The sequence below is a fragment of the Suncus etruscus genome, chromosome 10, assembly GCF_024139225.1.
Source record: "Suncus etruscus isolate mSunEtr1 chromosome 10, mSunEtr1.pri.cur, whole genome shotgun sequence".
NCBI classification, from domain to species: Eukaryota; Metazoa; Chordata; class Mammalia; order Eulipotyphla; family Soricidae; genus Suncus; species Suncus etruscus.
In genome coordinates, this window is record NC_064857.1 from 93,607,423 (window position 1) to 93,622,711 (window position 15,289).

The 15,289-nt window shown below is 40.5% G+C and overlaps 1 protein-coding gene across 1 annotated transcript in view; it reads right to left on the minus strand.

Moving 5' to 3' along the window:
• SECISBP2L (SECIS binding protein 2 like) overlaps positions 1 to 15,289 on the minus strand; it is a 63,799-nt gene that overhangs the window by 17,769 nt on the left and 30,741 nt on the right. Inside the window, exons 9-14 of the mRNA XM_049781499.1 lie at positions 12,418 to 12,498; positions 11,393 to 11,560; positions 11,113 to 11,254; positions 7,033 to 7,205; positions 5,346 to 5,481; positions 1,398 to 1,560 (exon numbers count right to left, since the gene is read on the minus strand). Of these exons, the coding sequence (XP_049637456.1) occupies positions 1,398 to 1,560; positions 5,346 to 5,481; positions 7,033 to 7,205; positions 11,113 to 11,254; positions 11,393 to 11,560; positions 12,418 to 12,498 (863 nt within the window). The remainder of the gene's footprint in view (positions 1 to 1,397; positions 1,561 to 5,345; positions 5,482 to 7,032; positions 7,206 to 11,112; positions 11,255 to 11,392; positions 11,561 to 12,417; positions 12,499 to 15,289) is intronic.

Here is a 15,289-nt window from a genome sequence, read left to right on the forward strand (position 1 = left end):
AAAACCAGAAAAAAAAAAAAAAAACTTTGTATACTCTAGTAATAGTCTAGTTCTCATCCCTCATCTCTCACATGGGCTATGTACCCAAAAGAATTGGTGCTATATCTATCATTGAAATAGCCAAGCCGTTTCCTACGTTCTATAGTAGGAAAATACAGGCACATCCTTTCCAAGCATAAAAAAAAAAAAGGTTTGATGAAAAGTGTTGAAGAGTATAAAAATGACACTTCTTAAGAAGAAAAGGTACTGTTATTAACTGAATAAATTAAAAGAGAAATTATCAGGCAAACGCATACAAAATTAAAGAGTGCAATTAAATATATCAAAATCTTGATTTTTAAAATTTTTTTTCTCTTTCAAGTTGTTATTTTCTACATATGCTACTTTGTATTCTCTAAGTGTTTCATTTGCTCCACATCTGTTATTTGACATTTAATTAACTTCCCAAATCCAGGCAAGAAGCAGTTGCTCAAAAGCAGTGGTATAAAGAAAAAGTACAAAGCAAATTAATGCGATTCGGGTCCACATATTCACACAGATTTTTACTTTGGGTTTTTTGTGTCATTTTAAAGGAAAAATTAATCTATATAAATGTTAAAAATTCTCAAATCTTTCACAGCAATAATTGTGTACTTAAAATTATTTATTTTTTGGTTTGCTTTTTGTTAAAAAAATTTTTTTCCCTAAAGTATCACTACATGATAACATTACATTCCAGTGTGCATTGTTGACAATTAGCATTTGCCTTTATCCCATTTCACACTCACCCATCCCCAGCCCTTGCAGGTAGGAATTTTAATTGAAAAAAAATTTTTTTGGCCAGGTGGGAAATTGAACAAGGCAGGTGACCAATAGTTGGGCTATTTCTGCAGCACCACCCAGATGAGCACATCTTAGAACTTAGAAATAGGGCCAGAGGGGTAGCTCAGTGGTAGTGCAAAAGCCTTGTATACATAAGTCCTAGTGACACCCAAATGAAAAACAACAAAAACACAAATTAAAAATAACTGCTTAAAATGTTATGCAGTAGGTTCATTATACATGTAACGAGATTTCAGAGACTTGCTATTAAAGAGGTTTTTAGAAGAGTCAATAAAACTTGGAGGAGGGGAAGAAAACCTCCCCATATGGTATTCTATATACAAGACAAATTTCCAGGGTATAATCAATCACTAAAGCACATATCTGTCAAATAACTTTCACATGAATACTGACAGAAGGCAAATGCTTTAACTGGAATGAAACCAGCTGTTAACATCTCAAAAACAAAAATTGATTACCTTAGCTCTTTTATCTACTCATCCAAGCAACCAAGAAATAACATTATTTCTTTCAAAACTACAATCAAGAAACTCAACACTATTAAACTTCATAAGTAGAATAAGACTGACACTTACTCTCTAAATCTTTTGCTGTGGATTTTGGTTATTGTTGAAGATGCCATTGGACTCCCTATCCCAGAACTGGCCGGAGAGCCCTGTGACACAGGCGTCATACAGTACGGAGAGTTCTGACTTGCTGGAGAGAGCGAAGTATCACTGGGCATGCTCAGCCCAGCATCTGCGGAGACGGAGAAGAGCAAAGAATTTGGGATTCTAAAGTGCTCTATATGCATCAGAAATCTGAGTCACAGTTGTCACTTTCAAATTTTCCTCAACTTAAAAGATTAGGCATTGCTTATTTCACAAACATTTCTTACACTCTATAAAAATAGAAATCTGGGCCCGGAGAGATAGCACAGCGGTGTTTGCCTTGCAAGCAGCCGATCCAGGACCAAAGGTGGTTGGTTCGAATCCCAGTGTCCCATATGGTCCCCCGTGCCTGCCAGGAGCTATTTCTGAGCAGACAGCCAGGAGTAAGCCCTGAGCACCGCTGGGTGTGGCCCCAAAACCAAAAATAAATAAATAAATAAATAAATAAATAAATAAATAAATAAATAAATAAATAAATAAATAAAACAAAACAAAACAAAACAAAAATAGAAATCTTCGGGGCCCGCAAGGTGGCGCTAGAGGTAAGGTGTCTGCCTTGCAAGCTCTAGCCAAGGAAAGGACCTCGGTTCGATCCCCCCCCCCCCCCCCCCGGCATCCCATATGGTCCCCCCAAGCCAGGGGCAATTTCTGAGCACTTAGCCAGGAGTAACCCCTGAGCATCAAATGGGTGTGGCCCGAAACCCACCCCCCCCCCCAAAAATAGAAATCTTCAAGTACACTTAAATACATTCTCTTAAAAAAAAAAGGGGGAAGGAGATAATGGCATCTGGTTCAGCTTCTGCTAAAAAACAGTGTACAGTCTTATAAAAGAATATAACTTTCAAGGATTCCCACTTTTTCGTACAAGACCATTAATCTGAAAAAAAATATATGTGTACCTATGTCATAGCAGGACTAAGTACAATGCCAAGATATAGAAATAATCCAAATGTCCAACAAAAAATCAATACATAAAGAAACTGTGGTACATATACACAACAAAATACTACACACCTGTAAGAAAAGATAAAATCTTGCAGTTTGTTATAATGTGGTTGGAACTGAAGGGAATCATATTAAGTGAAATAAGTCAGAAGAACAAAAAACAAATGATCTCATACACCCATGGTATGCAGACAACCCCTGCTGTTGCTAGCAATGATGACTTCTATTTTCCTTGTTCCCTTCTAGACCAGGCACCGCCCAGTCTCTTTTTCATTTGGTCTCTGCCTCTGTGTTCAGACAGCTGTTCATTCAAATGCCATCTCTGACTCGCAACTTCCTGCTTCCTGCTTCCTTCCAATACAGCTCATATTTGTATCTAGTCCATGATATAGCAAAATCACACATTAAAATTTTTTTCTACTAGATTGTAATTTTCTTTCCTTTTTTTGTGATTTTGGTTTGTTTTTTTTTTGGGGGGGGGTCACACCCGGTGGCACTCAGGGTTTACTCCTGGCTCTGCTCAGAAATCACTTTTAGCAGGCTCGGCAGACCATATGGTATGCAGAAATCGAACTGGGGTCCGTCTGGGGTTGGCCATATGCAAGGCAAATGCCCTACTGCTGTGCTATAGCTCTGGCCCTGGATTGTAATTTGCTAGTAGCAGGACCAGTTCACTCAAAAAAATTTTAATGACATTTTCATCTTCTCCACCACCACCCTGGTTACCAAGTACACATGGTAGGTATCTAATAAACATGGGATGAATGGACAGCCAGACATACCAAGAACTAACCCCTTCATACTCTCTTGAAGAAGGGGGATCCTCACAAAGTCTGTTTTAAACTGGAGGACTAGTGCAGTGACTAAAAGTGCCTGACCTGCAACCTTGCAAACATATGATCAGGAGTTCAAATCCCTAATGCCCCATATTTACTCAGCACAATTCTGACAGCTCTCCTATTTGACCTGACAAGAGCCCTGGTATAGCTGATTCCAGGCACCACCAAACACACCCAAACACACACACACACACACACACACACACACACACACACACACACCACAAAAAACAAAGCTTGTTCTAGTTGAAAGTAAATTAATTTTTTCTAAACACAATAGAATACTAATAATCTATATGTAAATTAGATTTTTTTTTTTTGGCAAAAGATTGATTGCCAGCAGAAAAAGAAAATTAGTGAGGTTGCTTTTAAAAACCTCTCTTCCTAGCAGGAATCCTAAGTGCTAAGTGGGACTGAATCTTACTGAAACCAGATTCTGCACTGTATTGCAGAATCATTTCACTAAAGCCAGAAAATCAATAAATGGGTTTGGAGAAAACACAGTGGGTTCAAGCTCCTGCCTTGCAAATGTGTGATAAGAAAATCAGAGCCAGACACTACAGTGGCTAAAGCACTTGCCTTGCATGTGGCCAGCCCAGATTCAATTCCTGGCATCCCATATCGTCCAGCGAGCACCACCAGGAGTGATTTCTGAGTACAGAGAGTAACCTCTGTGCATCTTTGGGTGTGGCTCATGTCTGACATCTGTTAAGCAGCTCTGCTACTGGAGTCTGACAGCGTTGTCTATCCTGGCCCGCACAAGGAATTTCTGACCACGCAACAGCTAGTTGTGTGGGAGCACCACATAAAGGAGTGCATGCTCAGCCAGTGTTGCACCTAAATACCACTAATGCCAGGAAATGCAACCTCTGGTGAGCACAGGTGTGGCTGCCACAACCACAACTTATGTATCTCCACTGGGATGGAGAGACCTGGCAAGCAGCGAGCAGCACAATTAAGAGTGTATCAACACAACCTGGGCAGGGAGTGGATGGGAGGAATTCCTGGAACACTGGTGGGGAGAAGCAGGCACTCCAGGAGTGGTAGTGGTGTTAGAATGATGCGCAAGCTATGCTACGATTAACAGTCATGCTGTATCTCAACATAAGTGGGAGGTGTCTGTGTGAAACGAATACTTTTGGTAACTACTGAATGAAGGTTTGGAAAGAGTACAAACCCAGTTACCAGCAAGCTGAGCGTGCAGTTGAGTGTGACACAGCTAAAAACATGTGCACTCAAGTCAGATATGTGTGTGACCCCCAAGCCTATCTTTGTCATCACAACAACAGCAATTGAGGGAAGTGGGCGGGAAAGAAAAGTTAAGAAAAGAAAATTAACAAGAAAGACTCGGTGAAAATTCAGTTCTGTGAAGATAGTCAATAGTAGTCTAAAAAAGACAAAATGTAAATATGACAATTATAGATAAAATTTCAATAATCAGATCATTATTGTAAAGAGTTGCAAAAAATTCAGGACATCAGCCTCAAAAATGTCATAGGACTGCTATAAATTAAAATGTGGCCCCTTGATCATTTTGACTCATCTTCAATGAGTCAGAATGAAAAAAGACAAAGCCAAATGATTTCACTCACATGCAGAGTATGAAGACACAAAGCAAGGGATTAGACAAATCCCAAAGGATGGAAGGAAAAAAGCCCCCAAGATAAGTCAGCAGAATGTAAACTGATGGTGTTTGAGAGGATAATGGTGGAGGGATCCTGGCACCCTGGTGGGGGCAAGAGTGGTAGCATTGCAAGTATAAAACTCTAGAGTTGTACTATTGTAAACAGATTTATAAACTAAAAAAATTTTTTCTTCAAAAAAATAAAAAGACAGTGATGGGTATTGGGCACTTTGGTAGCAATAAAGGTAACTTTTTACATCAAAACTACAAGCATTCATATGATTGTAATCATGTAACCTAAACATCTTCCAAAAGACACCCCTCAAAGATCAAAAAACATTTTTTTTTTTAAAAAGGAATGATCCACCTTAGGAATGATCCTCTTAGGAACAAAATGAGTGACACCAACTAACTGATTAAATACTCATGACCATTCTGTGAACATGGGCAAAAGGATGGACTTACCTTCCTGGGAAACAACAATTTCCTGTGGCAAATCATCGATAAAATCTAAGTGCATTTCTACTGCTTCCTCAGATCCCAGAGGATTGTGGTCCACCGTCAAACGGCCCTTCTTTTCCTCTCTTTCTTTCAAAATAACCTAAAAGTCATTGCCAGTCTTTAATTGTTTATCATTCTTTAAACAAGTACTGAGCAATAAAATATTCTTATGAAGTTATAGTTGTTCACTTAAATGTGGACTAGTTTAGTTGGCTACATATAATCTGACTGGCAAAATGGTCAGTTTAACACAGGCCATGTGGCTGAAAACGAGTACTGCATCCAAAATTAAGGCGGATAAGAAATATGCTATATCAAACTGTCAAAGAGAAAAATCTATAACTATCAAACCCTATCTATTACATTCTTAAATAATTTTTTAAAACTCCAAATCCTAATTAGCATACTAGAATTAACAACAAAGGCTATCATAAAAGATTTAAAAACTGGGTCATATCATTGTATGAGATTCTTATTTTTCAGTTTTCAATGATCTGTACAGGAGTATCTCTTTCTGTACCTAATAACAATAGTCAGTGGAGGGCCCGGAGAGATAGCACAGCGGTGTTTGCCTTGCAAGCAGCTGATCCAGGACCATAGGTGGTTGGTTCAAATCCCGGTGTCCCATATGGTCCCCCATGCCTGCCAGGAACTATTTCTGAGCACACAGCCAGGAGTAACCCTTGAGCACCACCATGTGACCCAAAAACAAAACAAAACAAAACAAAGAAACAATAGTCAGTGGAGAGTAAATGATTCCAGACTTAAGGGTAAACAAGATGAGGATAAGAACTACCTAAGAACTACCTGCCTAAAACTACCTAATAAACCATTAGAACTTAGTATTTCTAATTCTTAGGATGTTTTTTTTTTTTTTATTTGGTTTATTTGTTTATTTGGTTTTTTTGGTCCATACTCAATGCTGGTGTTGAGGGTTGTGGGAGGGAGTTACTCCCAGTGGTGTCAAACCCAGGCCTCTTGCATGCAAAGCATACACTTAGCCTGTTGAACTCTCTCAATACCTAGGATCTAGGATCCAATAACATTTCTTAACGTTGATGTGTGTGTGTGTGTGTGTGTGTGTGTGTGTGTGTGTTTTCCCACTTATTTTTATTTTTCTTAATTTTTGTTTTAGTTTTGGGGGCCACACCTGGCAGTGCTCAGCAGTTACTCCTGGATTTCTGCTCAGAAATTACTCCTGGCAGGCTTGGGGAACCATATGAGATGCCGGGGTTCAATCCCAGGGTGGGTCGCTTGCAAGGCAAATACTCTACCTGCTGTGCTACTGCTCCAGTTCCTATTTTGTTTTGGTTTTTAAGTCACACCCGGCAGCACTCAGGGATCGCTCTTGGCAGGCTTGGGGGACCATATAGGATCCCAGGATTCTGCATGCAAGGCAAACACCCTACCTCCATGTTATCTTTCCAGCCCCTATTTTGTTTTGTTTTTAAATGTGTGATCTTATATAAGGAATTCATTCTCCAAGATCTTATTCAACACAAAATAGTACTTGATGTTAATGACTCCCAACTATAAAGTTGTATGCCTTTGACTATTCCATAAAATTTGCTAAGATGCCACAGCTTCTTTGACAAAATAAATATAAATATTATCTATTCTTCAAAATAAACATACAGAGATTTTGGTTTACCTTTTTAAGTGCTGTGGGCCGTTTTAGTTTTGCAATGTCCTTCTCTTTTCCCTTTTTCGCTTTAGAGGAGGAAGCAATGTCCAAAGAATTAAAGGACGTCAAACAGGGCTGACCTTTGGCTAAAGGTTTCCTGTTAGTAGAGTCTTTATTATGAAATGAAGCAGCAGTGACCACTGCAAAACAAACAAGAACATTAATTGTACTTCAGGGTCAATTCCAAAATCGTTCTGATAATAAGCCTATAATAAACAAAAATCTCTTCTCCTGAGGGAAAGAGCACTGGTAGAAAGCTTGCCTGGAGGATGAGGGGGAGGGAATACAGATAGGACAGCGAAGGAACTACTAGAACAATGATAGTTGGAAATGATCACAGGGACAAGAGTTAGTGCCGAAAGGAGATAGAGTGATAGGCATGCTATACCCCTTCAGTAACAATGTTGAGAGAGAGACAGAGACAGAGACAGACGGGGTGGGGGGGATGGAGGGAGAAGGGAATGTCTGCTATAAAAGCAGGCTGGGGACATGGGTGGTAGGGAATGAACACTATGAAAGAACAGGTGTTGGAACACTGACTGAAACTCAACCAACAACAATATTTTAACTGCATTTAAAAGGTGATTCAATTAAATTTAAAAAAAAAAGGAGTATCACCTTCTCATGGGAAAAAGATACTACAGAACACATGGTGATACAGTGGCCCTCAAATAGAGCTTCTATCTATCTATCTTTCTTGCCTTAAGACAAAGACAAAGCAATTAACTAAGTTAAAGGCCCCCAAAGAACAGTCTACTGTAGCCCCCTCAAAGCAGAGTGATTCCTTGCAGCTGGTTTTCAGACAGGAAATCATACTTTGAAATGTCAAGAACTTGCAACTCTCCTCGTTCTTATTAAATGTGCCATACAAGATAATCACCATCTCTATACGTAAAACAAGCAGCCTCTTATTCCTGTTCTCATTTCTGTCAGTTAGGAATCATGTCTCCCCCTCTACAGCATGCACAATGCTATGTAGCAGCTTTTCATACCTGTCTGACACCTTCATTTTGCAGCTAATTCAACCCTTAAGCAGTCAGAAAGCTCTCTCTAATCTCAATCTTCTCACTCTAGCAGAACAGCTTCCCTACATTGCCCTGAGAAGATATTATCCAGCACAGACCTAGAAACCCCGAAAGAGACAACAGGAATCCTTAGTCCTTCCTGTCCAAAGCTCACCGACATCTTCTACTGTTTTTCTCCTACATTTTGGGTTCATACCCAGCAGCGCTTTGAGGAAGGCAAGGAGAAGGAGGAGGGTTACACCTAATTCTGTAGTCAGGGTTCACTCCCAGCAGTAGTAAGGCAAGTTCAGATGGTGTCAAGGAGCCAACCATGGTCTCCCATATAAAAAGTCTGTGAGGCTATTTAAGCCCTGGCTAACAAACTTCCCTCTTGCCCCCGTATCTGAATTTCTCCTCCAATGCTTTCCTCTGCACCTTTCCATTTCCTCTAGAAGGCTTGGCTCCTTTCCCTAACTCCCAACAGGCTAACATGTCATTCTATGAAGAAACAAGCAAACAAACCAGGTTGGGCAGATGACACAAAAGGCTGGAATACATACATTGCTGGCAGGAGCCCAGATTTGATCCTGAGCACCACTGTGAGAAACAACCTTCTACTGATGGAACAATGAACTAGGAAGATACCCTGGGCACTGAGCACCCATCACAGGATATATCCTCCCAAGCCAAACTCCCATCCAGCCCGCCCACCCTCCCATCACAAATAAAGCCCACCAACAAAATTCTTTCCTGGCTTTCTCCTTCAACTGCCTTTCTTTCCCTGTTACCACACTGATAATAGCAAATGCCTCCAGCGGCATACACTTAGAGGCAGCTGAACACAAACTGCAGGGCCAGCTCAGTCTGCTTTCTGTCTAGTCCTTGCAATCACCAGTGCCAAGATGGCATGTAATACCACAGCTGCCACATTTTAATCCTCTCCATCTTCACTCTAGAATTTTTCAGAGACCACAATTTTCTCCCTCAAAATTCTATCCTTCATTCTTGCAATATCACTCTCTCCTATTTTTCTGATTCTCTTTCCTTTTAGCCCTTAAGCCTGAATATTCCATAGGACTTATCACTAATTATCTTCTCCCCAAGTTTTATTTCCAGTAACAATCTCTCATAGTTTCACAACTGTATTAGAACAGATGAGGTTAGCTTTACCCTTTTCTATTCTATTTCTGTTTATTTTTATTTGGGGGATATACCAGCAGACTTACTTCTGGAAAGTTCTCAGCAAACTCTAGGAGGTATTGGGGACGGAACCTGGGTCAGTCATATCAGCATCTTACCTGGTGCATTTTAGAGGCTCAGTTTTCACCAATTTTCAACAAAATTGTTGATCAGTAGACTAATAAACAAGTATAAATACATACACAGAAACAAGCAACTGAGGCCAGGTCATTTGAGTACATGCCCAACCTGGGTTCAAGCTCTGGTTCCATGTGCCCTCCTGAGTTTCACAGGAAATAGTTTGGGTGGCTCAAGTGCCACAAGGCTCTGAGCAATACCATGTCCTAGCACTGAACTAAAAGTCTGGCTGGCAGAGTATCAGCAGGAGTAGTCCCAGGCACCTTGAGTACTGCTTGGTAGAACCTAAAAAAGTAGAAAAACAACCAGGATCTCCCTAAGAAACACTTCAAATACAAGGCAAGAATCTATTCTTGCAGAAAAAAATTCTTTCTCCATGATTCTTATCTAGTTCAATATGATCATAGCCTTTATAACTATCACAATCTTCCAAACGTCAGAATCATTCAGATCTTTTTCAATGCCATAACTATAAAAATTAAAAGCCATAAGATTCTATCAACTTCTTATAATACCTTTTCATATCTTCATATTCTCAGGTTTCTCTTTGATTTCTTAAAAGTCAAAGTTAATGTCTGGGGCCAGAACAATAGTACAGTGGGTAAGGCACTTGCCTTGCACACAATCAACCTGGGTTCAACCCCTAGCATCCCTTATAGTCCACCAGGAGTAATTCCTGAATGCATTTTCCCAGTCTTCAATATTGTTTTAACTAACAGCTAATTAGAGCTAAGGCTCATACATTATGGGTGACTAGTCACAATTTATATAATGGCTGCTACTACATGCTGTTACATTTTTCTTTTCATTCAATAAGCAGTAAGAACAGCAAAAAGAAAATGCAATTCTGCTCCAAATCAGAGCTTATGCTGGTGCCTTTCCCTTTTCTTTAATCCTTTATCCTCAAAACAAATACTATAAAAAGAAACAAAGGAACATATGAGCTGCTAAACTCTTAGTTCTATGAGATTAGATAAAATAGAAATTACTGTGTGGGTAAAAAGGCAAAATCATTTTCTCTCACCCACACATATTCAACTTGATCAAAACTCTTAAGTTTCCCATTTGCTTTTAAATGGTATGATTTAACTGTGATAGAACCCAATTACTTTTTTTTTTTTTTTTGGTGGTGCCAGGTATCAAACTTGGAACTCCACACATACAAGCCAAGTTCTCTACCACTGAGCTATGTTCCCTGGCCCTATTTATAATTTTGATTTCAAGCTTTGAACGAGAACAATAAAATGACTGTTCAAAATCACATTCATTGACATTTCAACAGGGGACATGCATGAACAACCAATACTGGTAGCTGAAAGAAGAAATTCCAGGAGCATGAAGGAGCAAGCACAAAAGACACCTGAAGACACAGGGTGAAAAACAAAGAGCATGGGGTCGAAATTGAGTAGAGCTGTATGTGCCGTGAGAGCAGTGAGGGTGCTCAGGTCAGAGAGCACCGTGGTCTGGTTTTACTCCCAGTGACATGAAGAACCACCAGAAGATTTGGAGCAATTGGGTCCGTTTCAGAGAGATCATTCCTTTTCAAAGGGCTGACGGGGTGAGAGCAAGGTCAGCCAGGAGATGCTGCATGGGCCTTAGGAATAAAGCTGGTGAATAGTCAAAGAGAGACTGGATTTTTATGTTTTATTTTTATACAATTTAAGTAAATAATATCCAAAACATATACCAAAAAGCCAAATAGAAAGTTCTCTGGCTAATATATTACCTGTGTAAGAGAGTGGCCTGGTATTAGTAATCTGCCTAGCTTTCATGGCTTGCTGCTGCTTTTCCAACGCTGCCAACATGTCCCCCAAATCTAGCTGTACAGGTGTTTTATTCTTCTTTCCAGCGGCCTTTGATAAAGCTTCCTGCAAGATAACAATCAGCAGATTTATTTTTGTTATAAATATGAAAGCATGATTATTTAAGATGACTCACATTTTCAAACCTTTAGTTCAAACCTACCAATGAAATTATTATCCTAGCTCATATCAATTAATACATACCTGTAGTTTTTTTTGCTCCATACTTATTTCAGAATATTCTTGAGCTGTAGCAAGGGCTGCTGCTAATGCCTTCTTCTTCTGGCTTTTTGCACGTTTCGGAACGGAGGTTGTAATAGGAATAGGAGTCTGCACAATGTTGATGGGTGAGTTTTCGGGTAAATCATCCAACTAAGTGAAACAGAGGAAGATATGTTAACAATCCCATAAAGACTGAATTCTAAGGAATGACCAAAACACAGGTTGCTTAGAGAGTAAATGACTAGACTCATCAAAGGGTAATCTATGCCTTAGAGCACTGAGGAAGCTGCCAGAATCATTCTAACCAGGGAGAAAGAAAAGAAACAACAGAATGTAAGAGGCTATACTTCTATGGGGATCCTGGAATGAAAAATAATAACTCTATTCCAAAGTAAGTGGTAGCTAAATCAGTGTTATTTTAGTATAAACTGTATTGTATGATGTCAACTAATGACTGATGATTTTGTATTTACAGTACAAGTTTCTTTGATCTGAGGAAATATTAAGGATACGTATTAAGCTGCACTGTTTAATTTATATCATGTTGCCTCAGAGCTAGTTATACTTGATATTTCTTCTCAACAATCTTTAAAATGTTCTTTTTGTGGGCCCGGAGAGATAGCACAGCGGCGTTTGCCTTGCAAGCAGCCGATCCAGGACCAAAGGTGATTGGTTCGAATCCCGATGTCCCATATGGTCCCCCGTGCCTGCCAGGAGCTATTTCTGAGCAGACAGCCAGGAGTAACCCCTGAGCACCGCCGGGTGTGGCCCAAAAAACCAAAAAAAAAAAAAAAAGTTATTTTATAAGGAACCACCTTTTATGAGGCTGAAGGGGGTTGGGGCAGTACCCAGTGATGCTCAGGGCTTACTTCTGACTCTGAGCACAGGGACCTCCCACTGGTGCTTTGGGGACCATATGGGAATCTGGGGGTTGAACATTGGTCAGCCACATTCAAGGCAAATATCCTACCCACCATACAATTGCTCTAGCCCCAAAAGTTACTCACTACTTTTGAAGAAAGTTTCTGTTGAATATTCTCATCTTTAGCATTTCCATTCTCATTTAATTCCCGAAATCTGTCTTCATCCTAAAAGTGTCGAAATTTCCGTCAAAAGAGTTCAAAGCAATAAACTATTTAGTTAGTTTTGGGACCATATCTGGTGATGCTCAAAGATTAATACTGTTCCTCGCTCAGTTACTCCTGGCAAGAGCTCAGGGAAAAAAATGTGGTACCAAGCATCAAACCTAGAATGGGTGCATATGGGATGCTGGGATTCGAACCACTGTCTTTCTGCATGCAAGGCAAACACCTTACTTCCATGCTATCTCTCTGGCCCAAAATTATACCTATTTCTTAAAATCTATTCTGTTATCCCTACTTTGCCACAAAATCATAGTGACTCATCTCTCCTTCCAGGTAATGCTATGCTCAAGCAACTCCTGGCATGAAAGGCATACATTTCTCTACTACACAGCAGATACCTGCAGAAGTGACCTCCATTATGCCTACATGGGCCCATGCAGCAGAAAGCTGCATACTGGGAGATGAGGGTGGGCCAAAACCCACCCTGCCAAACCCACATTGGCAGCTTCCATCACCCAGAATCACCATTCCACAATGGCCCTGCCTCAACACTGGCCCTTTACGATTCCCTTTGGGGATACTGATTTGACTATACTTCAGGTCTACCAATTTTGGAGCTGATATCATCAGGACTTTTTTGAGTGAGTGAGGAAACCCTCCTCCCATATCTTCCTTTTTTCAGGAAGCCTGACAGCTGTCACCTTGCCCACAGATGCAGTGTTCTTGTTCAAACTAGGCCAGCTTCACAGACTCACTCTTCTCTCGAACAAGATGTAAACTGAGCCATGAAAGATCAGCCCACGCAGCACAAAGCTGACCATTTCTGGAGGAAATGGTAGGCCAAGCTCCTGCCCTCTCAAAGTCACGCTTGCAGCCTCCATTACTCCAAATCAGCATTTTCCCCATGACCCTGCCTCATCACTGACCCTCTAGAATTCTCTTCAGGGACACCAATCTGACCATACTTCAGGCACACTGGTTTAGGGGCTGACAGCACCAGGGCTTTTTGAGGTGAGTGCAGGCACCCTACCCCCATATCTTCCTTCTTCCTGGATACCTGCAGCTGAGTAAGTACATGCCCCTAAAAGTTGTAGTATCGGGGCCAAAGCAGATAGCGCAGTGGAGGGCATTTGCCGTGCACACAGCTGACCCAGGACGAACCTGGTTCGATCCTTGGCATACCATATGGTCCCCCAAGCCAGGAGCGATTTTTGAGCGCATAGCCAGGAGTAACCCCTGAGCGTCACCAAGTGTGCCCCCCCCCAGAAAAAACTAATAAAAGTTGTATCATTAATAGTACTTTGATTTTTCTAGACTACTTCATTTGTTTGATGCTGTCATCTCTAAATGAATATCCCAATTTAACAGCATGGACATCTAATAACAAGTGCTTACTAAACCTTCTGCCATCGTATTAATGACTTCATTGGAGATGTAATAATTTACACAAATATGCTTCCCTCTGTACTTTTTTTTTTCTTCTCTTCCATTTTATTTTTTTATTTTTATTTTTTCAATAACTTTGCTTTCACTTATTGAAAACAAATGTATTATGATCAACTCTGTCAACTATGTGATTCATTTTCTTAAATCTTTTTTTGTTCTGTTTTGTTTTTGGGCCACACCCGGCCACGCTCAGGGGTTACTCCTGGCTCTATGCTCAGAAATCACTCCTGCCAGGCTCAGGGGATATGGGATGCCAGGATTCAAACCACCGTCCTTCTGCATGCAAGGCAAATGGCATATCTCCATGCTATCTCTTTGGCCCATGTGACTGATTATCTTTGAATAAATAAATGGGGAAAAAATAGAAGTATTCTTCCACCTCAATGAACTATTCAGAGCATTTTAAATATATAGCACACACCCAATGAAAAGGAAAGAAAGACGGAAGGAAGGAAGGAAGGAAGGAAGGAAGGAAGGAAGGAAGGAAGGAAGGAAGGAAGGAAGGAAGGAAGGAAGGAAGGAAGGAAGGAAGGAAGGAAGGAAGGAAGGAAGGAAGGAAGGAAGAAGGGAGGGAGGGAGGGAGGGAGGGAAGGAGGGAGGGAGGGAGGGCGGGAGGGAAGGAAGGGAGAGACAGAGAAAGAAAGAAAGAAAGAAAGAAAGAAAGAAAGAAAGAAAGAAAGAAAGAAAGAAAGAAAGAAAGAAAGAAAGAAAGAAAGAAAGGAAGGAAGGAAGGAAGGAAGGAAGGAAGGAAGGAAGGAAGGAAGGAAGGAAGGAAGGAAGGAAGGAAGGAAGGAAGGAAGGAAGGAAGGAAGGAAGGAAGGAAGGAAGGGAGAGAGAGAGAGAGAGAGAGAGAGAGAGAGAGAGAGAGAGAGAGAGAGAGAGAGAGAGAGAGAGAGAGAGAGAGAGGGGGGCCGGAGAGATAGCATGGAGGTAAGGCGTTTGCCTTTCATGCAGAAGGTCATCAGTTCAAATCCCGGTGTCCCATATGGTCCCCCGTGCCTGCCAGGAGCAATTTCTGAGCATGGAGCCAGAAATAACCCCTGAGCACTGCCGGGTGTAACCCAAAAACCAAAAAAAAAAAAAAAAAAAAAAAGAAAGAAAGAAAAAATGAAAGAAAGAGAAACAAAGAAAGAAAGAATGAATGAAAGAAAAAGAAAGAGAGAAAGAAATAAAGAGGGAGGAAGGGAAGGAAGAAAGAAAGGAAAAAATAAAGAAGGAAAAAGAAAGAAGCAGAGTGGAAACTTTAATTAAGGAAAGTAAAATAGCCTTTTTCCTTTTTCTCTAAGATTATCCCCCTGACTGGCAATACAAATTGGGTTGAACTAATCAAACACTAAAAAACTTGACA